Here is a 26,452-nt window from a genome sequence, read left to right on the forward strand (position 1 = left end):
ATCATATGTGTTCACTTTGGTCAAGGTCAGAAAATGTATGACAAAATGAGAGGCAATAAGATTTTCATGGCGAGTCATCGAAATTCGCCATGGCGCCACGGCCTCACCGTATTGTGAAAACTCAAAAGCTCCGCAATTTAACATGGCACAAGGGTGTAGTTGACAGTGACCAAATATGAAGGTTATGAAATCAAACCCCAAGGAGGAGTTCGCAAAAGTTCGAGGCATGGAAATGGCAAAATTAGAGCCAAAATGTCACCTTCTCTTCCAAATGGCGGACTTCCTGTTGGGTTTGCGTCAATGGGCCCACTGACTTTTTTGTTCGTCTTGGCATGATACACATGTGTGCCAAATTTCATACATGTAGCTGAAACGATGTGGTCGTAGGGCTGCATTTAACAAGGCATAGGTGGCGCTCTAGAGCCATTTCCCAGTGCTCATATGTAAAACCATTAAAATACAAAATTTTTCACCAGACCTGGCATGTGTGCAAAATTTCATGAGTTTTTGAGCATGTTTAGGCCCTCAAAAAGGCCCTTGTTTCGCCTGAATAATAATAATAATAATTAAAGCTGCAAGCAGCGTTATGAGGGCCCTCGCACCCCCGGCACGTCGAGCCACTGCCAACACCTCAAACCGGCACGTCCGATGTGATGTCACATTGATGGATTTCATGCTTTTAATCACCAGCTAACATTTCATCTTATTCAACCAGGATTATAGTCATGCCACTAGGTGGCGCTCTAACTATTATTGACAAATAGCATAACAAACATTTCCAAGCTCGAGTCTCATCACACCTGCGACCTTTGGGAGAGATTGGACATTGTGTTTTTTAGTGACAGCAGATTACTGCTTTTTGCGAGTGATTGAAACTCTACGTGCCGCCATGACCACCCCGTTTCCCTGAACGGAAAAAGCTTCGCAATTTAACATCACAAAGGTCTTTAGATTCTACACACTGAAGAATGCTTCAATATGATGAAATCCCTTGGAGGAGTTCGTCAAAGTATGAGGCCTGAAAAGGGGGGAAAATGTCATCAAAATTACACATTAATTTTAAAATGGCTGACTTCCTGTTGGATTTGGGATATTGCTCCAAGAGACTTTTTTGTACATCTTGATATCTTACACAAGCTTACCAAGTGTCAGACTCATAGATGAAACACAGAGCAGGGGCTGATGTTTTGAAATATTGTAGGGGGCGCTGTGGAGCCATTTCGCGCTATTCAATGAAAATGATCACATGCCAACAAAGCGTTCATCCATTTGGAGGTGTGTGCCAAATTTCAAGCCTCTATAAACTTTCCAAGCCCCTCAAAAGCCACTTCATCTTTCATGGTGAACCGCGTTACCACCAGGGTGCGCCGTTCAGTTTAAAGTCACAATTTTTGCACTGAAGCATCACGAGGGACTGATGTTGATATTCACCGCTTTTGAGGTGGCCACGATGAACCTGTGAAAATCAGTACAACAAAATTAAAGCCATGACATTTCCTGTTGCCACTAGGTGGCGCTGTCCGTATTTCCGACAATGGGCACATCAATCTGTTCAGGGCGGGTCTGACATCATGCCTGTAAAGTCTGGTACTGATCAGACTGGATTTCATTGAGTTATACTAATTTGTTTCTTCATGGCGTGACATCAAAGTTCGCCATGCTGCTGGGGTCACACCCTTTCGTGAAAAGTCACAGTTTTCACTGTAACCCAAGACCAACTCCTTAAGGCTTTCCTGGAGAAATTTGAGGCTGCAGATGTCACCCATCACAATACTGTACCCCAAAGTGTAAAACATGACATTTCCTGTTCCCACTAGGTGGCGCTGTACCTGGTGTCAAATATGGCAGTTGAAATATGTTCAGGGGTGGAGCCTTATCATATGTGTTCACTTTGGTCAAGGTCAGAAAATGTATGACAAAATGAGAGGCAATAAGATTTTCATGGCGAGTCATCGAAATTCGCCATGGCGCCACGGCCTCATAGTATTGTGAAAACTCAAAAGCTCCGCAATTTAACATGGCACAAGGGTGTAGTTGACACTGACCAAATATGAAGGTTATGAAATCAAACCCCAAGGAGGAGTTCGCAAAAGTTCGAGGCATGGAAATGGCAAAATTAGAGCCAAAATGTCACCTTCTCTTCCAAATGGCGGACTTCCTGTTGGGTTTGCGTCAATGGGCCCACAGACTTTTTTGTTCGTCTTGGCATGATACATATGTGTGCCAAATTTCATACATGTAGCTCAAACGATGTGGTCGTAGGGCTGCATTTAACAAGGCATAGGTGGCGCTGTAGAGCCATTTCCCAGTGCTCATATGTAAAACCATTAAAATACAAAATTTTTCACCAGACCTGGCATGTGTGCAAAATTTCATGAGTTTTTGAGCATGTTTAGGCCCTCAAAAAGGCCCTTGTTTCGCCTGAATAATAATAATAATAATAATAATAATAATAATAATAAGAAACGGAGCAGATACAATAGGGCCTTCGCACTCTCGGTGCTCGGGCCCTAATAATAATAAGAAACGGAGCAGATACAATAGGGCCTTCGCACTGTCAGTGCTCGGGCCCTAATAATAATAAGAAACGGAGCAGATACAATAGGGCCTTCGCACTCTCGGTGCTCGGGCCCTAATAAATGTCTGAAATTGTCTTGCTGCTAAAACATTAGAATCCAAGTATCTAGGGACTGATGCATAGCCTTTGCAGAGGTATGCAGTCTCAGGCACCTGTTGTTGTCTTTAGAAGTTCAAAGTCAAACTGAAACTCGAGTGTATTTATAAAGCACATTTAAAAACGGCTGACATTGACTAAAGTGCTGTACAAAGGCTAGAATGGTTAAAAAACATAAGAAATAAGTCAAATACATGTTAGTAGGTAAACACATACAGTCGTGGCACACAAGATATCAGTGAGCGAATCAAACAGACTCAAATGCCAATAAATAAAAACAAGGTGCAAACACAGAGAGTGCACCTGTCCTCAAAGTTTAAATCCAGAGTGGGGAACAGTGAGAAGCACTTGATAAGCTGATGTAAATCAGATCTATTTTCAAAAAAAAATTCAAAATTAGGGGTTGTGTTATCCCTGTATTTTACACCACATTTTTTAAAATGAAAAGTTCTCAGGAAGCTCTTTTTTGTAACTGTAAATATTACATTACAGGTTCTTAAGCTAATCTGTGGCCACTACAGATTACGTAGAGGTGTTGTGGGATTTCCACGTGAAGCGATTTGTTGTGACAGGTAAGTGACAGCTCTGACTGTCACTTTGGTAGTTTAGCTTAGCTTGCATAGCTTGCTATGGAAGCAGAGTGAGGTTGAGCACCCAGAATAAAATAAAATGCAACAAGATGCTTCTGCAGCAGTCTTTCCTGCTCCAAGTAAGATTCCACTTTAAGTCTGTTTATGCCATATTTAACTGTTTTATACACAGTGGCTGCTGTTTTTGGAGCCAGCACAGTCACTGTGGGAAAATAAAAATCAGTTTCTCTCTTCATTTTTTCATTTCTTATTTATTATATATTGTTGGATATATTTTAACATATTATCATAAAAAATGAGAAATTGTAGGTAGCAAGTATGCATGCAATTTTTCAGTGCTGTCTGCCAAGGTCACAGAGATCAAGAAATTCTAACATGACTTCTTGTCCAAATGCTTTTTTTTTTTATACAACTCAAAAATTGTACTTTATCTGCTTTATTCCAGGAGGATGAGTTCACTGGATTTGGGATGACAACAGTTCGTCCACAAAAGGCTTCTGCTGCTGTTTCTCATTCGTCACTCAGCCAAAAAAAGTCTCCTCATGTTTTGGATCAATCACAAGAAGCAAAGCCTCTTATTGGAAAAATTATACCCAAGACCTCAAAGCCAGGTCTGATTGGAAAAATTGTACCAAGAGTTCCTAAAGAAGACTTGGATGGTAAAGAGAGCGAAGAAAAAGAGAAGGAAATACCAAAGCATGTAATCAAACTACAGGGAAAGCAGGTAGCTCTCACTGCAAAAGCCAAACATGCAGACAAGCAGGCCTCAGGTACACAGAGTGGTACAAAATCACCTGATATTTTCAGAAAAGCAGGAGAAACGGCACATTCAGGCGTGTTAAATCAAGCAGCTGCTACCTCAGCTGGTGGCACCAAGCAAGGCAAGTCAGCAAATGCTGTGACGGCAGCAGTTAAAGGCACAGAAAGAGCTCGAAGGAGGATCAAAGAAGAAGGCGAGGTGTCAGAGGACTCGGATAGGGACCAGTCCCTGACGCGGAGGTCTGTGAAACGCGTCAAGGGTTTTGAAATTGGGCAGCCTCGACGCACATCTCATCTGATGCCTTTGCCGTTTGCATCTTTTCAGAAACGACAAAAGAAGAGGTTTGCTAAAGGTATGGGTGCCTCTCCTGAGGCTGGAGCTGAGGCTGGCGCCCAGAGCGGGGTCGAGGCGGCGATGCCCCTTGAGTGTGAGGCTGCAGATGTTGTTGAAAAAAGAGCACACAGAAGACATCAGCGCAAATCTGTGTTTGGCTACAGGAGGAAGACAAAAAGTCTTCCACTCATTAAGGGGCCAAAACTCGGTCGTCCTCGTACTAGGCGTGTTTTTTATACCTACGAGCCAGAACCCATTCCAGCCACAGACACACAGGATGGCAACGAGCTGCTGATCCAAGATCAGAATGTTACTCCATCGGAGAATAAGGCAAAGCCATTTTCAGAGGAACTAGGCCAGAGCTCCAGTAACTCCTGCACTCCATTAACGAGTGGACGGTCTTCCCGAGTGATTAAAGCTCCAAAGAGATTCTTGGATGAGGAAATGATTCCTTTTCCGAAGGGCCCTCTGTCAACATGGCTGAAAAGTCAACAGAAAGAGGATGGAAAACCAAGTGCATCCATTCTCGAGGCAGGTTATGAAGGCAAATCGCTACAGTCGGACAGTGTCTCTAGATCTCTTTTTGACAGCCCGTCAGGCATGTCAAGAATCTCAAAGCCCGGCCCAGGCACGAGCCACCTGGAGTTCTACAAGAACCTCAAGAAACTGACGTTAAAACTGGCAGAGAAAAAGAAAGGACCATCTGACATTCATGGAGATTATGCACAAGATGGTGACAGTTTGACCTCTCATGTCAGGAAAAGACGGAGGTCCAAACTCATGATGGAGGAGTTGGACTCACCTGGTGTTGTGAGGAAGCTAGCTGTGGTGGTCAACACTGATGTGGAAACGCCCTCGCAAGTGCCGTCAGAAGATGGAGATAAAGGAAACAAGAGTAAGGATAAGTTGTATAATTTATGAAAAACTTGTGGTGTATAATATTTAAAACGTTAGTGTTTATTTATCAGTGCAATTTGGATTATATTCCATAAAGATAAAAATAAATGTGATTGTTCCACTGTATAGTTGTATTCTTCAGTGAAGAGGTGTTTGCTTGTAAATCCTCTAATTGGAGTCAACTTTTTATCCTGTTTCAAATGGGGTTTGGCGCAGTCGAAGCACCAAAAGTAACAGCGGACAGTTGCGAGGGGCCAGAAGTCAGTGGGCCCAGCCATCGACTAGGTCTCAGTGGAGCCAATAAGAGGATGCTCCACCTGCTGAAAAAAGCCAAAGTCCAGCTCATCAAGATTGATCAACAGAAGCAGCTGAAGTTGTCACAGGTAAGAAATTCTCTCTGTTTCTTTTAATGAGCCCCTCGTATGGTCTTTTTATGTTGCCCCTCATTTCATGTCTATGCTGCCTGCAGTTACTGTGATTCAACTGTTCAGGGTAACTGAGTCCTCCTATTCTATATATTGGTGAGAGAATAACCATCATCTCCTCAGTATAAAGAAGAATAATCATAGCATCAATATAAAGACTCAAGAATGTCAGAAAAGTCCTGAAGAGAGAGTGGACGCAGGGAAAATACAGAGAATTAGAAAAAACTTGAGGTGTGAATATGTTTGGGGGAAAGTACCAGCATTTTATTTGTTTCTGTTGTGGCATGTAAAACACCAGGATACGGCCACAAGATAATTAACATATAAAGATAAGCGCTAGCAACAACATCGACAAGTTACACTTAGGTTGTGCAGCAGAGGTCTAAATCAGTCGTCTGATGCCTGTTGGAGCACATTTTTCCTCTGGTTTTGCTTTTGCTTTGTTTTTTGTTTTAATGGTGACAGCAAAGAGGTTGTAGATGCACTACCCCCACCTTGTATCAGAGTTTTGCTTTATATCCTACCAGGAGAAGGTAAAAAAACAATACCTATACAGGATTTTCCCAGAAGCTGACAGCAGGCGTTGTGCATGTTTGCGTGATTGTGCCAAACAGTCTCGCTTAACAGAATTCCATGTATTTTACTGATTTAGCTTTATGAATGAATTAAATTTGACTTAAAATAGTTCTGCTGTTTGTTTCATTTTGTTTGTTTGCTTGCTTTGCAAGTCCAAAACCTCTTTGGTAGGTGCTAATTTATTTGTATACAGTGACAAACGTGATATATACAAAACATATATAACTTAACCATCTTTTATTACTGACATGTTTGGTTTTTCAAGGCTGTAATTCTCTGATTATTTGTTTGTTATCTAGTCAAATTGAATATATTATTTGCATTGTTCAGATAAAGCACATTAAACAGATGTCAGTTGTAGAAAAACCTCTGGAAAATTTTAATGGGCACTTTTTACATTGTTTCTGTATTTATTGTATTATGAAAACAATTCCCTGAAACAATCAACGTGAAAAATGAGAAGTAAAAACTCAAGAAGTGTTCTCACCTAATTTTACATGTTTGCAGCACAGTTCGGGACCTGTTCAGTAGACCGTCCTGATTACTGACCAATAGCAATAAAACTGATATGACATCTGCCAGAAGCTTAGGGCTTTTCAGTTGTGATGCTTGTGATTTAGCCATTTATTTGAGAAGCTAATGATGTAGTATCTTTTAAATGAGACCTTGATTTTCCTGTTTGTTTGAACAGTTGGGCTCTAGAGAAACACGAATGCCAGTGAGTGGAAGGAGGAGGAGGAGGAGAGTTGGCCTGCCTCCCAAAGATGTTGCTCGTCAGGTAATAAATGTGCATTTCTTTCTTCTTCTTTTCTGTTAATCGCCAATACTGGTATCATTTTTCATTAACTAAATATTACCTGAGTTCACTGAATTTGTATGTCTCTGTATGCAGGAGCAGCCTCTTGGTGGTCCGAGGATCAAACACGTGTGCCGGGCAGCAGCTGTGGCTTTGGGGCAGCCTCGTGCCATGGTGCCAGATGACATTCCCAGACTCAGCGCTCTGCCACTTCACGAGAGAGAGGGCATCACCTTTTCTCCCGCAGCTGAAGGTACAGTCCACCTCCATGTGTAGTTTTTAAGAATGGAGTTGTTAACGTTCCTTTAAAGATATCTCTGCACTGTGTATGTGCAGCAATTTTTATTTAAGGCTTGAAAAGAATGAGGGACTGACACTTCAGATATTATTCAGTGTTTTTTGGTCCTATCCCTGTTAATGTATAAGAGACACAGTTTATATTTTAAGTGTCAAAACCATAGACTGTGTAAAAGCTGGACATGGCTACCATGAATGTCACTCACTGGTTTGAGGTGAGCCTTTTTTTAGGTGTTCTGTAACTGGATATAATGATCAAAGGGAGTACCTGACTTTGAAACCACAGACTTACTAGTGAGCTTATCCTGGATAACCCTTTTTTTCCGTAACGCTTACAATAACCAACATTTAAAAAGTGGGCTTAGCAATGTATTTTTTCCCCCCATTATTATGAAAGGAAATGAATGACTGAGCCAATAAAGTTGTAGCCACAAAGAATGCCCCCTGGTGGCTGTTATTAAAAAAATACAGGCTTAAGGCACTTCCCCATTGGCTTACTTTTTTCTGAGCTGGAAGCTCTGTTTGGTTTTTCTGCTGTCTATGGTCAAAACAAATGCAAACTAAACTTACTTTGCATGAAAAAAGGTGCGTGTCCTTTCCTTGAGAGATGCACAGCAATATATATATGAGTAAATACATGCCTTTGGTTTTTTACGGGCATGAGAAGAATAAACTGAAGCTGCTGATGTGCTTGATCAGAGTCTCTCAGTCTTTTCGGATGGTTGAAATGACAGAAACTAATAATAAACAAATATTAAAAGTAGAGTTTCCTTAAGAATATCCACAGGTCATGAAAGAATAAGCTTTGAAATCAATTTCCAAAAAGCCATAGGAGGTATTAAGTCTCAAAGGCTTAAGTATTGACTGAATTCAAATGCATTTTATGGTATCTGCTGTGTTTTGTAGCAGTTATTTCAGTTCAAATGTTTTTGAATGTGCTCACTGTTAGGAGGACTGTTGCCACAGTCCTATTCAGTCCTTTTTATGGAGTTTCAGACAACTCCGTCACTCCTGCAGCAAACACTGCCACTACTGTGGCAGTGTTTGGGAGGAGGCAAGTGGCTCATGTTATTATTTTAGCATCCACTTACTCAGGTTAATTTAGTGGATTTTGGATGATATTGGCCCAGTATTAGCACAATGTGGATAAACTGGTGTCTGCACATCTGTCAGCTAATGCAAAAAAGGGGGAGTACAACACATTAAAGTAGGGTGATTCCACAGATAAGTTTTGAAACTTTGTCACCTTGTTGTTGTTGTTGTGCCACCAGTGAGCTGTTGTGATATCCCATCATATTTTATGGTTATGAAACATAACAAGAAAAAAATAGAGAAAGAAATTTGAGGTACTTGAATCATGAATTTCTATTAAAGGTTATATGAAAATGTTGGATTTTATATCCTTCTTACGTTTTTTTGCATCACAGTACCTATAGGGTTACACCACCAGCTACTGCTTATGTATAGTTGGTGTTACTACAACCATGCAGTAGTCAGGATTAGTATTTAATTCACAAACTGACTGTAGTAATATAGATTGACTCTACTGTATGTAACCCTGCTTTAAGGTTGGGTAGGGTAATTAGTGTTGTCTGCACGGATTTGGCAAAAGGTGCTCTGCTATTTTATTAAAAATGAAATTCTAATAATGAAATGAACTAAAATATTCGGATCCAATCTGACTAGCAAAGCTTCTGCACTTCTAAACAAAAAACCTAAATAAAAAAACAATTATGAAGCATAATTTTGATACATTTTGGCAAAAATTAACATGTAAGGCAAAAAAGTAAAACATGCTTTTTTTTCTTAGCTCAATGTAGTTGTAACTAAAATATTTTCCAGCAAAAATATCTCTTGTCACACACAGATTAGCCACCGCTGTTGGAAAGCTATACCCAACACTGGTCAAGTGAGCATCACTCAGTATGAGGTGAGGAAGTACTGTTTGACAAACGGACTCACTGAACACTACATCTAGACCAAAAAGTGATCCTTTCACAAGCTTCTTCATGCATTATTTATTTAAAATTTCAATAAGTTCGCACGTCTAAGTAATTTTTCCTTTTTTTTTTTTTTTCCAAATGTGTGCAGTAGCATTGAAATAATACAACTGTGGGATTCAAGAGGATGCCTGTAAGTTTGAAACGGGTTACCGTACATAAGGGAGTTCCCACCCATAAAGGATTTTGTCTCCAGTTTTCATCCAGTCACCTCATTTTTATTGTAGAGCATCTTTAGATTTCCACCTCTCCAGACAAAAGGGAAGAAAGGTCTGTACTCTGTTTGGCTCCAAGTAATAATTAAATTCTTAAAAAATGTAATCCTCAGGAAGTTTGTTAAAGAGACAAAAGACCAGCACTAATCGATAAAAATCAGTGTAACCTGTTGACTAACATGTTAGCAGGTCTACAAAAAAACCAATCGCCACCAGATATGGGCTGCAACAATTCATTGAGTAATTCGAATGTTTCGATTATTTAAAAAAGAAAAAAAATCATTGACACACGTTGTTTGCTTCAACGTTTTGTTCAACACGTGGCTCTGTAGCGTGCCGATGTGTCAAAAAGATTGACAACACAACAGCAGCAGTGATGATGAGGCTGGAGCCAGAGTCTGTTTACACACCGAGGAGAGCAAAGAAGTGAAGCCGGTACAGAGATGGTGAGCTCAGGTTACATGAAAGAAAACCTGTTTCTAGTGTCCAAACAACATCACTGTTCCTGTGATCACCATTAAAACATTTACTGGGAAAAATCCACCGGTGTTTGTTTAACACAGAGAAAAATCTGCAGTAAGGCGACATCAAAATATGCAGATGAACAGTTTTATTTTTCACAAGCCAGTAAAAATGTACATGGGCCAGTAAAAGTCTGAGTAGCCAGTGGCTGACCTGTGGGCTGTTGTTTGTTTGACTTTGATCTCTGACCTTGGGATTATAAATATTTATTTTTGGTTTAAGACAGTGTTTTCTTTGGGAAAAAAAATCCAGTTTTAATATGGCACATAGATACACTCAAAAGCTTTAATTGTTGTTGTTTTGTTTGTTTGGTTTTTTGTTTGTTTTTTACAGCTGTTGTATGCAGTTAAACTTTAAAATGCTGTAATTTCTAAAATGAACAAGAATGAGCAGCTCTGAAAAACCTGGATTTTGTTCTCTATTGAATATTTATAATTGCTCATTAATAAGAGAAAATTATTTTTATCCAATTAATCAATGGAGTCATCGATAGATTACTTGATTACTAAAACAACTGATAGCTGTCGCCCTACATGTGATTGCAAAAACAACAGAAGATGAGGGCTTCTCCATTAATGCAGTGGGTCTCATTCACTAATATGTACACTGAAATATGTCCAAAATTACTGTTTGACTTACAAAACATTCTCAACAATTCCCACAGCGGGCTCACTACGCCCTCATTTCTCCAAATAACAAAACCTGTTTCCCTCGAGGTGACGAAGAGAAAGAAGTGAAGCCTCTCTTGCAAAAACCCAGACGATGGTCCAGGTTTCTTGTAAGAGAGAGAGAAGCATGCACAGCTGGATGTGGTGTGAAAGAAAGTCTGATTGAAGAAATTGAAATAAGTTTCTGAAGAGGAAGCCAGATGAGTTCAGAAGTCCTCCTCTGGGAGCTGCAATGGCTAAAATAAACAAAGGATGATAATAATAATAAATACAGTTTTTTAATATAATTTCCTCTGAATAAAATACAATGTCACGCAAAGTTGATTGGAAGAAAACCCAAAACTAAATTAAATACTCCATTTAAAAAATAAGTAAATAGGTCAGGAAGCACCAGCCTATCTCATGGTAGGATAATGACAAGAAATATCAATTGGTGACATCCAGCAAGTGACTAATTTCTTAAAAGCAGGGATGCAATTGTCCAGTGGACTATTACCAAAGCAATATCCAAGGGATTCATTACAGAAAGATATACAAGACAGAATCCTGTACAAGATTTATATAACTTTAAAAAAAGAAAAAAAAAAGAAAAATGTTTGGATGTAACAGAAAAGGCGAATCCATGGAGGAAAAAAATCAAGTTATATGTAAGTATGTTTAAAACATGATTCACGATTTAGCATTCCTGCAAAAGAATCAGTCATCATAGGAATCAGAAATGGTGACATGGTACAAAATATGGAGCGAAATGGTGTGCAGACCTTGTTTTTTCTCTTGTTTGCAACACTTTTTGGGGGGGTTAGGAATTAGAAAAGTTTGCCTTGATGTGCACACACTTGGTCTATCAACTCTTCAGACAGTCGTTAAAGGAGAGTAGCTGTACAAGTGCAAACCAAACAACAGTCCATTAAGTATAGAGTGGAAGACGTTAGATCTGCAGGCTGAATAGTGAGATATGGTGTCCAAAGATGTCACCCCCAGCACATCGCATGCACATAATGGTGACGCAAATGTGTCCTATGGCTCTTTTACCCGGCCTCTCTGTCTCTCGCCTTCAGATGTGGCAGATGATGACGATGACATCACTGATCAGGGCAGGACCCAGTGGGTTGTCTCTCAGGAAAGCATCCAGCGCAGGAGGAGAGGGAGGGGCAAGGGCCACAGGTTCAGGAAAAGGAAGATGCTGAGTCAATATACTCGTGGAGGAGTGCGTTCGAGGCGCTGTGGACGCTGCAAAGGCTGCTTGGTGGAAGAGGACTGTGCCAAATGCATCAACTGCCTGGATAAGCCCAAGTTCGGGGGGCCAAACACCAAGAGGCAGTGCTGCATGTGAGTGAAGCCCATCACAGATTTGCATTATTGTGCTTTACATGAAAATCATGACCTTTTTCATATACAGATAAGCCCTTAATGAAGTTTTACTGAATGCTTAAAAGGCATTTGAATTATTTGCCAACACTCACATTAAAGGAGCTGGCTATATAAATGTATATATAAAATAAATTTTACTCAACTCTTGTATTTTCATTTATATGTATGTTCCAGCTCTGTAACCTGGAATAATGTTGCATGTCATCTTGAACAAAGCTAGATACGGCTGCTGTATAGGCCCTAATTTCATATACTCACTGAGTTTGACTGCAAGAAGATAATTTGATTTCCATTACATATTGATTTAATTTAAACTAAGCCAGCCTGAAAGCTGCATGTTCTCATCACAGACTGAATAAGTACAGCTCCAAACTATTGCTGTAAAGGCAAGTTATCCAGCTGTTTGCGGAAAATCATTCATATATTTGGTCCACAAATTAAAAATGAACCGCGCTACATGTTTTAATTGGTGCCTAAAATACTGTGTACCTTGTAGATTTAGAAATTTCTTGTACATGAAACATAAAAAAATACTTATTTCTTTTCAGTAACGCATATTAAAGAACTCAGTTAATGAAGGCAAGTTGACTCTTTGAGTTAAACACATTTATAGATGGGTACACTTGAACTTTGCCCTGGACACACACTTATGTTTTTCCATTTTTTCCCCCTTCTAGATATAAGAAGTGTGACCGGATTGAAAAAGCAAAGATGGCGCGGATTGTGAAACCATTTAAAGGTATGTTTTTATTTTTGGATATACATTTATTTTTTAGTTGAATCTAATAAGTTTGAATGACTACTCCGGTTTAAAAGCTTGTGTACATAATTAATCAAGGGGCTCCTTTTTCTCAGTCCAGGCGAAGGGGTTTTTGGGCTCCGTTACAAGCAGTGACGATACAAACTGGACTTCTGGAAAGCCGGCCGAGGGAACGTCCTCGATGGCGCTTGGAGTCCGGAAGCATTCACTGCGTAACATCACACCGCGCTCTTACAGCAGTCTGCTTAAATCAGAATCTGAAGACGAGGAGGACGAGGAAGAAGGAGAGGACAGGACAGATAAATCGACAGTAAAGCCAAATGTAGCTGCTGCCAACAATCAAGGTAACTAAAGCTTTGGTTTTGGCACACAAGCCTCTGAGTGTCAAGTCTGAATTTCACTCCATTCTTTATTTAAGCAAATATTTATCCTGCATAAACGTTTCATGAACGACTCGCACAGAAAAACAGGCGCAGCATGATGTAAATCATCACAACGCCTAATATTGTTTGTCAGCAGCTAATGATTGTGAAGCAATTTTGGTGATATTTTCTCCATAATTCCAGCTGTGGCTCTGAGCCACACGGAAACACCAAAACAATTCCTGAATTAATTTCATAGCAGTTTTGATCTACATGATAACTGGAACTTAACTATTTAAAAATATAATAACGCTGAGATGTCTCAGAAATTGGCAACTTGATATTACACCACAGACTTGGTAAAAGAAAATCAAAACGCACGGCACAAAGTTGTGTAGCTTGTACTCCTTCCTCTGGCAGCATGCATGCATCAAGCAGGTTGAAAGGAGAGCAGATGCCAAATCTACTCGATTACTTTAACTCCAAGTCTCAGAGCCCCTGAAGTTGTAAGTTGATGTTTTTCCAGTTCAGATGTGTTATTTCTGATTTTCCAGCTAATTTTAAGGTAATGTTGACTGCCCTGTTGGTAACTTAGTTGAGGTAAACATGATTCGTAAAAATCATAACAGTACACACATATGCAAGATATGTAGTGAATATACACAAACCTTTGAATATGAGCTGTTGAGTTCAAGGAGTTCATAAATAGATGGAAATAAATATGTCAGTTTACCACTAAAGCTCATCGGGGGCTCGGGTCCAAGTGCATCCTGGGCCGTTTCCCCAGTTAATTTTTAAGAATGATTTCTTTGTGCATTCTCCAATAATCTAAATATTAGAAGCACAGAATCCCTCCTTGCTCTGAGCCCTGATATTGTTTGAAACCTTTTTTGTGTCAGCAATTTTTCTTAGATTTGTGTATCTGTGTTTGTTTTTTGTTTGTTTGTTTGTTTGTTTTTTTGAGATCTTGCTTCTCAAGATGGTGGATCAGCGGCAGACGACCCAGATGCAGGGAGGCATCGCCGGCTGCCTTCCAGAGGAGCTGGCAGCAGAACCAAAGCTTACAAGGTAAAAACATGTTTCCCTAATCCGCCTCTAATAGACCACCTAATGGAGCCTGGGACAAACAGTACTGTTTGGAAAAGTTTACCTTCATACCTGTCAGTATTTCTAGACAGGTGTTTAATTTTCTTTCTTTCTTTTCTTATTTTAAATATTAATAAAGCTTATCTTATCTCAATTCATTTATTTGATTAATAAATGAATTTTCCTCTATAATTTAACTAAATATTTAACCCTCAAGTCACAATTGAAACACTTATTTCCAAGTGGTGCTTTTGTCCAGCTCTGAATTTCATTTTTCAGTTTTTCCACTGTTTCTTAGTTAAACCACGTCTGTTGGGATAAAAAATTCCTTAAAGAAGTCTTGTAGCCCCGTTGATCTTCTGTTTCTCACTTCCAGCTTTTTATAAGACCCTTTGCATGTACTCCGTCTGTTTCATAAATTATGGATCAATCAAGCTACGTTCGGGATAATCTACAGCATGCTTTTTTTTTTTTTGGTAGCACCGTGAGTGATATTCTGTTTGAGAACAACATCATTGTCTTATTTAGCACCATTAGTGAACTTGTTATCCAAGTATGATGTTGGTATGGGGAAGGAAAGTCATGCCCCCCCTGTTATGCGTGTTTTACTCTCTGGAGTCTTAATGGTGGTGTTTTTTAAAATTAAAAAAAATATATATATATCTGCAGGAAGACGCTGAAGAAGATTCTTTTGTCCAAAGTCAAATATTTTCTTCAACGTAGAGGTGCTTCTTTAAAATTGGTAATAACTAATATTCAGGAGTCAGTACGGCAGTTTGTAAATAGTGACGGAAGCCTCTTTGTGTCAAGTGTTTAGTTTAACTGGGACTGCGATTGCCTTAATCAACACAGCAAATGTGTAAAAAGTCAGCATTGCCTCCTCCCACCCCTGACTTCACAGCTAAAAGGCTGTTTGCTTTGTCTTTATTCGGGCTGAGATGATTCTTGGTTATGCCGCTTGCTTCTTCTTACTAGCATTTGACATTTTCAAACTAGAGCTGTCAGTTTCGAAATTGTTCCTCTCAAATCTTGTTCTGCTGGCTTGAAAGAATGGTCTATTGTCAGTAAAAAAAAATTGTTTTTGCTTCTGCATTGCTTCAAACTTCTGCATTTTTTTGTAATCTCTCACTTCCCCCATAAAGCTGAGAACAGATATTCTTAAAGTGTAGTCCTGTCTTGTCTGCATTTGATGTTTTGCAAATTAGTAGCCCTATTTTTAGCAGATTATATGCACAGAGATGCACTGTGGGTGGGGGGTGGCACCCGGCAGCACTTGTAGACATTACAGCAGGAGTATTTGCTGTGCTATCTCTAATCTGCCAGATTATGCTGCTGTGGCTCGTTGCATGAACCATTTTTTGGTAGTGGGTTGGTTTTTGCATGTGACACAACAGGTGTATTATCTCTTTAATTTCATAGAATTCCCAAGTGTAGAGATGGAACTATCCAAATCCATAATTTATGAAATGACCTTTATTTATTCTGCATTCCATCTTACACACCTGATTTGTTAGATAAATTATTAGTTTGTGTGCATTCTATAGCAGATTAATTTAAATTTCACCAAAATATTTGTTTAGTTTTGTGTTTATGATTTTTCTAGCTCTTAAAATAGTGTGTATTAATACTCAGTTAACGCTTCTGTGTGTGTTTCTGTACCGCTACTGAATGCATACACTTTAAACGCTGCTTCCCGGCTAACCGTCTTCTAAAAGTCGCAGTGCTCCTTCCGTTTTCTGTCATTTTGGCTGTTGCCGGTTGCCGCCGCTGCATGTCACTACTATCAGTGTAACTTTGGTACATCTCTTGCTGGTTGGCTTAGGCAGTCCCCTCCTCCACAGGCACAGGAGAGCGCAGAAGAGATGGAGGCCAGAGAAACTTTCCCTGAGCCCAGACCACCCTGGACCCCAATGCGGCAGCTACAAATACACTTATACCGTCTGCCTGACTTTGTCCTGCAGTCTCCTGCTGTGTATTTGCTGCGGCAGTCGCCCCAACATGATGATGTGGATCGGTGTATTGCACAGTCGCATCCACAGTTGTCTCATCTTGCAACACAGCCTGCTTTTTCCCATTTGTCATGTCCCATTACAAACTGTCCCCCAGAAATATCCCATCCTGAAACACAGCCTGCTTCTCCACTTTCACCTCATCCCATTAGAGACTCGCCACAGAAGTCTTTGCTGTTACGTTTGCAGCGTTTGCCCCAGTCCGTGGTGCAGTCAGCCATGCATTCGAACAAATATGTGTCATCACCACCTCAGCAGCATCCACAGTCCACGCTACACTCAGCTCTGATTCAGGTTTCATCACAGCAGTGCTCTCATGGGCGTCCAGGGTCTGAGGTGGAGCACACAGAGACGCACAGAGCTAAGACAGATAAAACTCTGAGCAGAGTTGTGCCTGGCCCCCCTCAGACTGTCAGTGCAGGCGCAGAATTACAGGAGGACGCACAAGACGAGCAGGAGGAGCGACGACTGGAGCAGGCTGAAGAGGACAAGCCGGATTCTTCTGTAAAAGAGACAGTGCTGCAAAACTGTCCAACAACTGACCCACACTCTGTCCTTCGTTCCCAGAATCCTGCAGAGTGTACGTCAGTGAACACCCCGACAGGGTTAACTAACGGATTTCCCCAAAAGGGCCTGTCGCAGAACACGTACAAGATCCGTGTAGACTTCAAGGTGAGTCTCAGCAGCCTGTTTGCTTTACAACTCATTGGGGTTTGTATTTACTCTACAGTGTTACCTTTCAGCACCACCGTTATCGCTTTCTCTCAGGAGAGCTCATTCCACCTTAAGATCCCCACATAGCTGTAAAATATAACTGATCTCAGACTGAATGCCTCAGGAGGTTTTTCATAACAGCTGCTATACAGCTGCTTAATGCACAATAATATGATTTTATCCACATTTATTAAGAACTTTATGATATATTAATGTTGCTTTGAGGTTTCAGATTTGTGCTGTTATCTGTGTCGAAGCTGCCGTGCCATATAATTTCCTGCAAAGGAATAATAAAGCATCCATCTATCTTCATCTGTCTGCATAAACTGCAGGTTATTAAGTTTGTGTAGCTTCAAGTAAGGTGGTTGTTACATCTGTGGGCTTTGGTCACACACTGGAAAGTCATTTTTTATAGAAAGCATCATCTTTGGGAAAATGACCTTAGTGCTGACTTCATGTATGACATCAGCAAACACATTTGTAGTTAATAGTCTGAGTTACTGATTTCAGATTTTCTTTAATTTTCATTTTGTAGGTTATGGCTCAATTTAGAACAGTGTATATGAAAAAACAGTATGAGGCATATTCAGTTTACAAAAATAAAAAAAGGTCAAATGTCAAACTAAATTTTCCTTGCCATGTTTTATATACAGTTTAGGGGTCTGAGAAAATATCTCTGAGAGAAAAAGTTCATTTTCACTATGACAAACACTCTTTTCAGTTTGCTTTCAAACAAACATCAGTATTTTCATGCTGTGTAAATGGGAGGAGAAGGCAGCGGGGAATGTTTGTTATTTCAGCATATGGATGATCAGCCATGCTCTCATTCAGTTGTTACAAACCGGCATATGTTCATAACCTTGATACAGGTTAGTGAACTAATGTAGCACCTGGAAACCTCTGGAGAAGAGGCTCTGATTGCTTTGTTTGTGCTGTTATTGGGTGTCTGTCCACTAGGAGGACTGTGCGGTCCAGAATGTGTGGCTAATGGGCGGCCTCAGCGTTCTCACGTCTGTCCCAACTACGCCTCAGCCCGTCTGTCTGCTCTGCGCCAGTAAAGGGCGACACGAGGTAAGCTGAGCTTGACTAGTTTGGCAAAGTATGCAAGTTGCTTATTTGGGTGCTCACGCAAATGGCTTGTTTTACATTTCAGTTATGTGACAAAAAACAAAATAGAAACATTTCATATGCATTCTGAATGTTGTTATTGTTATTTTTTTTAACTCCTCTACCTCCCACTTCCATCAGATGATCTTCTGTCAGATCTGCTGTGAGCCTTTCCACAGTTTCTGCCTGTCACCTGAGGAGCGCCCCCTCGAGGAGAACAAGGAAAACTGGTTCTGCAGGCGCTGCAAATTCTGCCACGTGTGCGGACGTCGAAGCAAGAGCACAAAGGTGTGTATGAGGCGTAGCGAGACTTTATAATATCCCAAGAAGAAGAAGAAGAAACAAGTTTGCAAACATTATCCACGCTTCTTAACTATTTTACACACGAGATCTGAATTAAATTACATATTTATCAATTTTTGGTGTACATCATAGTCGAGTATTTACCCATAATTATTATACCTTTGTTTTTTTGTCCCTTCACAGCCTGTGCTGCAGTGCAGGAGATGCCAAACGTCATACCACCCTTCATGCTTGGGACCAACATACCCTAAACCTATGAACTCCAGCGTCCCCTGGGTAAATGCATTAACAGCTTTAAAGTAATTAGGAATATGTTCAGTTTATTTGAGGATAAATGTGACGATTTCATGACACCGTACATCACATATGTCTTTGTGCAGGTGTGTATGTCGTGCATTCGGTGTAAAAGTTGCGGCGTGACTCCTGGAAAGACCTGGGACTTGACGTGGAACCACGAGCAGGACCTCTGCCCTGACTGCACTTCACTCCACAAAAAAGGTAAGACTTCTGAGAGTTGAACTTGTATGTAAATATGCTTGAAATGGATGATGTGACTCGTCTGTGATTTCTGTTTACTTTACGTCAGGTCATTTCTGCACTATCTGCCACAAGTGCTATGAAGACAGTATCCAACCATCACAGATGCTTCAGTGTTCGCAGTGCAGCCACTGGATTCATTACAGATGTGAAGGGATCTCAGGTGAGTTTCGCTCATAAAGTTTTCAGTTCAGTCAGTTTTTGTTCACTGTTTGTTGGATTTCATGTTTTCTCAGGCTGTTAAAAGTAGACCCCCACCCCCTCCACCCCTCTTATTGTTGTAATGCATCTATCAGTTACAAGGGTGAATACTCATACTTTAATAAGGCCACAATTTCAAATAATGACATCACATTACAGACAACTAATCCCTGTGAGAAGAAAGCTCTGGTTTCTGGCTCTAAAGGCTTGATTTGAGACTTTTCTAACCCAAAGAGTGGATATAGAGACAGAGAATAAACTTGGGTGGCTTCACCAAAATAAATATGAATAAATTTTAACAGTGAATTAATCAAAACTGAAAGTTTTCTAAATATATAAAGGCTGTTATGAGCTTGTTTTCTGAATGAGTGACTTATAAAACAGGACCAAACTATGGAGATAAAATGTGATTGCTGTTAACTTGCTGTGTAGAAACGAAGTTCTTCTTCTCTGTCTTTGCAGAGGAGCTTTTTGGGCTGCTCTCAAGTCAGCAAGGCAGAGTGGATTTTACATGTTCGCCCTGCAGTCAGCACCAAACCAGTCACAGCATCCTGAAGGTGGAGCTGCAGAGGAGGCTCACAGCCAGAGTGGAGGAGGTGCTCACTGACCTCCTCTCCTCCAACAGCACTCAGCACCTTATCACGTGTAAAGCGGTAAGAGCTGCCCACAAGACTCTGAGAGGATGCACCAGGAAGCCTTTTTATCCTTTAAAACGCCCCATTTTAGTATTTCTCCTTTAACGTCAAAGCCTGATTATGTTCCAGATGTGTCGCTGAAGTAGTTGTCCCTTACTGTCTTTCAGTGTCAGGAACCAAACATCACAGCATTTATCAGGGAACAGCAACCAGTCTGTGATCTACAAGCGGTGGAGAGGAGGTTTAAAGGGGGCGGATACACCTCAATAGTGAGCATATATATCCTATGCATTTACACTTAGGCTCTTTTTGTAGAACCCACACTGAATTAATAGCATTTTTTTCTTTTTTCCTGTCTCCCAATCAGAAAGCCTTTCATAGCGATATTGCTTCTGTGATAAGGCAAAGGCTGCAGGAAGAGGAAGCTCTGCTGGAAGATCAGAGACCGACCCTTCAGGCAATGTCACACTACGTTGAAGTAAGCACTCCCTTTACCATTTTCTAATTGCTTTTAATGTATTTTTTAGAGACCCAGACTAGAGCAGGGCGATATGGCCAAAAATATTTATCACGATATATATTTGAAAATTTGCGATAACGATATAACTGACGATATAATTGATGCGAGACAAAATACAACTCCACAACATTACTAGCGCAAAAAGACAACCTTCCATTTATTTTCACGTAAACAAGAAGCTGGTTTTTATGTACACTAAAGCTTTATAAAAATGTATCAGTGCAAATGCAAATTCCTTGCTGAAAGTTTAACCCAAAGGCATTTCCAGTAGAAATGGGCTGACATATCCTGAGCATAACCATGTATAATATCCACTGAAGTTAAAAAGAGGTGCTTTGCAACATTAAACTGCAGTGTGCAGTACGTATTTTTCGGACCATAAGGTGCACGGGATTATAAGGCACATTAAGCGAAACAAAGCAGTCAGATAAATCAAACTTTATTAAACTCATTCTTCTTGCTTCCTCCACTTCTGTACCATTGATTCATTAATGTTGAATTCTCTGGCAGCTGCTCTATTCCCATGTTGTTGCAGTATATTAATGACTAACCTCGTATTGTGGATGGATTATCTCAGTTGTTCTCCTGACTGAAGTTTGGTCCGTTTACAGCATCCGGACATGCGATTGCATTTGTCTCTAACCATGAGGAACCTTCACGTTAACTTTTATAAGTGGAAAAGTGTTAGTGTTCGTCCTCCAGCTTCACTGTTATGTTATGCTAACATAGCTGTGTCGCTAGCGATCACGTAGCACATCATTATATACCAGCTAGCCCAACTTCAGTAACCCTACAAACGTCAATGCTGTTTAGTTTCCTGTCTTCATTTATGTTGGAAGTGATAGCAGAACTGTACGTTTGAATTTTTTCAGAAATCTCTCAGTCAGAACGTGCTATATCATGCTTAGGTAACTAGCGAAACTAGCGAGCTAACTTCCGCTAGCTTCCTGCTAACTTCTAACTCCGTTAAATGTAATAACTTTTGTTTTCATGGATGCCTGGAAGTTAAACTTCATAGTTACACCTGGTAAAGCAGCAATGCTGATCGTTTTATTAAAGATGAAATAATTTAGACAGTTTTCAACTCTCAGTGATGCTGCAGTGTTGTTTGACCTGAAGTCAAATATACGGAGTTTGGGACCCAGATTACTCCCAGATTTAAGAGCATCTTAGTCCGACAAATACGACAATAACAACGGCCGCTTGCATGTTCTGCAAAAAAATGTGCTTTGTTGTGTATCTGACGGACAAACACCAAACCAGTTCCACATCATGGAAGTTGCACCATTTTTACAAACCAATTCTGGTTCCTCAACAATCGGCCATGTGCGTATGAAAACAAAGGCACTGCGCATGCGCGTTTTACTCCCATTCTATCGCGATATTTCATTTTCCTATCGTTGCCTAACATTATACCGGTATTACCGTGAACGGTATAATATGGCCCAGCCCTAACCCAGACATTAATTCATTTTGTAGGGAAACCTGTTTTTCCTCAGGATAAATCACAAGTTTACTAATACAGCTCCTTTCTCCCCAAGTTAAGCACTCGTAGCACATTCATACAGCGCTTTAGTCTATGCCTGAGTGTTTTTTCTAACATTCACACTTTTACTTTGACGGATACATCAGGGCCAGTCTGGGTTCAATATCTTGCCCAAGGATACTTGCGAGGAAATGCCCATCCGTTTCATCTACCACCTGAGCTACAGCTGCCCCCTTTCTGTTCTCGTTGTCACATCCAAATGAACACTGTCCTTCAACATTCCTTAATTTTGGTCTTACTTCATTGTTTCATGCCTGACAGGTCATGGAAAAAGTATTCAGTTGGTGCAATGTCAAAAAGTGGAACTCGTTCTCAGAAGAACTTCCGAGGTAAGTGAATGCAGCTAAATATAATTTACTTAACCAACTTCATAAACGTCGTCATTTACAAGGTTGGCACTAAATTAAATCTTAATTATAATTAAAACGTCTGAAGACCTTGTAGTAGATGGACAGGTGCCTAAAATGGCTCTCTTCAGTTTGTTTTTATCCCCTCCTCTTTAGTGGCATGCTCCCCGAGGCAGTTCTCCCACCATCTAAAGAGCACAGCTATGCACAATGGCTGGAGAGAACATACCAGCTCAAAAACTCCAGGGACCCACAGACGGGGAAAACCGACTCATCAGTGACTTCACAGCAAACTCCTTCTCTGAAATTACTTGGTATGGACGCTATTACAATCTGTTTTGCAGCACACTGAAGACAAAGCTAAAGGCACTTTCTTGCAATAGATCGGTCACATTCTCAAGTTTAAAATGTTTACATGATCCTCCAGAGATCACCAAGACTGAAGATGTGAGACAATGTGCCCTGTGCCAGCAATGTGGAGACTCTGCTCCCAGTGTGAGTTTTTATGTCAAGGCTTTTGGCGCATAGATCTTTTTTCCCCACTTAATTTTGGTGTTCTTTCATGCATTGTTTGCTCTGAAGGCATCAGGATAGACAGAAGTCCTCAAAATATTCAGCAAGTTTAAGTTAATCATTTTTTTAAGTTCAGGATAAGGGGAAAGTATCTCCTTTTCACTGTTTTTGTTAAAGAAATGACTGATTATGTGAGGATGTATAGAATTTTTATTAAATTGTTGACCATTTTTTGTTTTCTTGGCACTATAATAACAGCTCCCTGATACTTAAGTGATATAACTGCTCTTTTCTCAACAGGAAGCAGGACGGCTCCTGTACTTGGGTCAGAACGAGTGGGCCCATGTTAACTGCTGTCTTTGGTCTGCAGAGGTGTACGAGGAAAACAGTGCTCTTCTTCAGGTGCACAGTGCTGTCTCAAGGGGGCGCCACCTGGTAAGATTAAATTAAATGGTAACTAAGGCTCTGCGTGACAGCTAGGTGTTCAGACGTCGCTGCTCTTGCTAGAAATACAGTTCGTTAAATCTCATTTCATTTATGTGCCGGCACCTGTCTTTGTGATGGCAAGATGCAAACAAGCGAAGCAACGACAGCTGTCGATGGTCAAAAGTGGTCGCGGTACGATCACAAAAATCAATTCGAGACAGATGTTTCCACATAGAATAACGATCTGGTCAAACTTAACAAATGTGAAGAGACAGCTGCACCGTTATCCACACACAGACTTAACAAATTTAACAAATATAAATCTGAATTTGGGCACTTTTATTTTTTTTACCTTTTTCTGTCCTTCGATGTCAGCATTATAACTCTGCAGACAATTTGGCGTAAAGTCAATTAACTCCTTGGATGAGAAATGGTCCCACGAGGCAAAAGACCATTGAGATGCATGAATTCTTTCTCAAAATAATTTTGTTTGTTCAAATCGATAAACGGATATACAGTATTCCCCTTCAAGAAACTCTTAACAAGGAAATCCAGGCAATGTTTGCAAATCACCTAAACCTGACATTTAGGCCAATTATGTATCTTTAATTTGGAGGATTTTTTTTTTTTTATCATCATGGGTTAAAAGTTGAGAAAAGACCGCCAGCTGACAGCGATTAAACACCAAATGTTTGCTGAGAAGGAAGGAGGGCTACTTTTACATATATTTCTGTAACATTTTATCCAATACAAAGTGTCACTTTGCTGGAATAAAAGTACATTTTGGCTATTGAAAAATATGATTAATGGTTTCTTATGTGAAATCTTTTCTTATTTGTATTGCCAATGTTTAACCTCGTCCATTTTTATTATTTATTTATTTATTTTTCTTCCTGTCTTCCATTTAAAGATCTTGTGAATTATTTGATCATTTCTAATCCTAATGGCCTGACTTTAGGATCAGTCATTCATTTTGTGAGGTTGACAAGTACCCTTTGGTCCTAAAACTATGTGTGTACATATTAAATTTTCCTCCAGCGCTGTGATCGTTGCGGGCAGTCAGGAGCCACCGTGGGCTGTTGCCTCCCCACCTGTCAGAGTAACTTCCACTTCATGTGTGCACGTGCCCAGAGCTGCGCGTTCCAGCAGGACAGGAAGGTTTACTGCTACAAACACAGGGACTTGGTGACTGCAAAGGTGTGAATTTATGTTGTCAGATTATAAATATATATTTTTGTTGGAAGCAGTATACATATTTAATATTATATTCTGATTTTGTGTTCGTTATGCTGACTATTGTTTGTGATTCTTCACAGATCGTCTCTGGTAAAGGGTTTGAAGTCCCGCGACGGGTGTATGTGGACTTCAATGGGATCAATCTCAGAAGGAAGTTCCTCACAGGTCTTGAGCCAGAATCCATAAATATGACCATAGGTAAGATTATCTTGATGTTTCATGTTTTTGACTCTTGTAATGGGATAGATTCAGATTGAATTAAAATACGGCTGCTTTATGTCTTGATCCAATGAACCTCATTATCTATTTTTTTTTTTTTTAACCTTCCAGGCTCGCTGCAGATTCAGAAACTTGGTGTTCTGTCAGAGCTGTCGTCAAATGGAAGGATGCTGTATCCTGTAGGCTATCAGTAAGTGATAACTGCCTTTGTATTCAAGCGGGGGTTTTTTTGGTTGGGTTTTTTTTTGCGCAAACAGCAACTTTTGAATTATAGATATGAGTAGAAATTAACATGCCTGTTTCGTATTCTATAATTTATAAATAGCTAAAAACAGCTACAACACATAGTCTGCAAAGCTGTCCACAGGCCTAGCGCAGAACCATGTTTTCCTCTTTATGTATAAGGCGCAGCGGTACATTTTTCCACAGTTGTATTATTAAAGAAAAATAAAAAGTACCCACAGGGAAATTAGTTTTAAAGTCAGACTGTTTTCTCTATCAGGCTGTAAACCCTTTCATTTCTACTTTAGAGTAGAAGCACATTTAAACAGAAGACTCTATTAGCCCTCTTCCACTGCTGCCTACTCAGCTGGACTGAACTCAGTTTATGTCGTTTTCCATTACAGTCGACCTAATGTGCATGTGGTCATTATAGCAACAAGGCCGAAAGTCCAGTGAGGTCATTTGTATGCGACGTGAACAACACAACAAAGGAGTCGAGACAGTGTCATACCTGCTGTTTGGTGTATGGCTTATTCTCAGACTCAGGGACCAGAGTGTTGTTTTTTGTGTAGTTTTCTATGGGCTCAAATTGTGGTCATAAATATTTTGTACTTGTAATTGTCATTGTAACTTATGTAAAAATATTTACACAAGTTTAAAAAATTTTTTGTTAAGATCTGGTTACAGATACAAAGCAAAAAACGATGTGTAAAACTCTGCGCTCAAGTTCCCTGGCTGTGTGTGGGATTCAACTTACAAGTACTAATTTTGACCCAATTTTTCTTCCTTTCACCTGATTGGTCAATGTCATGTCAATCACAAATTGAACAATCCAGTCAGTCTATTTATGTCACATTTTTTTTCGATCGCCTCGAATCGCTTGGAACCCCGGCCAAGTAGATTAACCCTTTAAGACCTACCATAGAACCAAGTTCGCCAGAGCTTATATTATATTTTTACATGCTGTGGAGCCATTTTTGGGAGCATTTCAAGTTGCTATACATCAATACAACCATTATAGCCCAAACTTTAATAATATGTCTGCATTAGGTGCATAGTAATTACATAAATTGCAAAAAAGTGCAATAAACTACAAAAAAATTGAAAATCGTTTTTGTTTTTTTAACATATATTTCTAGTTAGAGAAATTTAAGAGGCTTATCCCTCAAAACTGTAAATACAAAAAAGTTACACAAACTAGTTTCCCACCACAGGAAATTTATTTTGAGTGTCTTCATAGTTTTATTTTTGAAATACACCAATTTTTATATACTGCAGGAAAAACGAAAATAAATATTATAGTGCAAATTTGCAAAATAACAGCATATGCATCAAAATAAACTATTTCCAGCAGTGCAATATGAGTCTTAAGCATCCCAGAAACGACACAGAAAGTCATAAAGTCAAACATAACTTTTTAAAACACATAACAAGTAAAACACAAGCTCATAAGGCCCTGATCGTAAAAAAAACTACATTTCCGCAAAATGACGTCACTTCCGGTTTCGGGCAGGTCATGCGGTCATGTGATAGTTCGCGCTGATGGACGTAGGAAGTGTTACAAACAGCTGATGGATCGGCGAAG

General features: G+C 39.9%; 1 protein-coding gene across 2 annotated transcripts in view; it reads left to right on the forward strand.

Moving 5' to 3' along the window:
* The window catches only part of kmt2ba (lysine (K)-specific methyltransferase 2Ba), a 45,416-nt gene that overhangs the window by 10,478 nt on the left and 8,486 nt on the right, over positions 1-26,452 (forward strand). The window contains exons 2-25 of one of the 2 annotated variants that reach the window (XM_085447121.1): positions 3,710-5,252; positions 5,471-5,637; positions 6,947-7,033; positions 7,148-7,304; positions 11,812-12,082; positions 12,802-12,863; positions 12,980-13,228; positions 14,211-14,314; positions 16,174-17,013; positions 18,013-18,126; positions 18,304-18,450; positions 18,649-18,741; positions 18,846-18,963; positions 19,052-19,165; positions 19,666-19,856; positions 20,006-20,107; positions 20,206-20,316; positions 22,166-22,233; positions 22,408-22,565; positions 22,679-22,746; positions 23,065-23,199; positions 24,229-24,387; positions 24,507-24,624; positions 24,757-24,835. In XM_085447121.1, the coding sequence (XP_085303247.1) occupies positions 3,710-5,252; positions 5,471-5,637; positions 6,947-7,033; positions 7,148-7,304; positions 11,812-12,082; positions 12,802-12,863; positions 12,980-13,228; positions 14,211-14,314; positions 16,174-17,013; positions 18,013-18,126; positions 18,304-18,450; positions 18,649-18,741; positions 18,846-18,963; positions 19,052-19,165; positions 19,666-19,856; positions 20,006-20,107; positions 20,206-20,316; positions 22,166-22,233; positions 22,408-22,565; positions 22,679-22,746; positions 23,065-23,199; positions 24,229-24,387; positions 24,507-24,624; positions 24,757-24,835 (5,255 nt within the window). The remainder of the gene's footprint in view (positions 1-3,709; positions 5,253-5,470; positions 5,638-6,946; positions 7,034-7,147; positions 7,305-11,811; positions 12,083-12,801; positions 12,864-12,979; positions 13,229-14,210; positions 14,315-16,173; positions 17,014-18,012; positions 18,127-18,303; positions 18,451-18,648; positions 18,742-18,845; positions 18,964-19,051; positions 19,166-19,665; positions 19,857-20,005; positions 20,108-20,205; positions 20,317-22,165; positions 22,234-22,407; positions 22,566-22,678; positions 22,747-23,064; positions 23,200-24,228; positions 24,388-24,506; positions 24,625-24,756; positions 24,836-26,452) is intronic. The other variant, XM_085447122.1, reaches the window with a different exon arrangement.

The sequence above is a fragment of the Copadichromis virginalis genome, linkage group LG22, assembly GCF_057382275.1.
Source record: "Copadichromis virginalis isolate Kocher_CV1m ecotype Utaka linkage group LG22, C_Virginalis_male_GT1.1, whole genome shotgun sequence".
NCBI classification, from domain to species: domain Eukaryota; kingdom Metazoa; phylum Chordata; class Actinopteri; order Cichliformes; family Cichlidae; genus Copadichromis; species Copadichromis virginalis.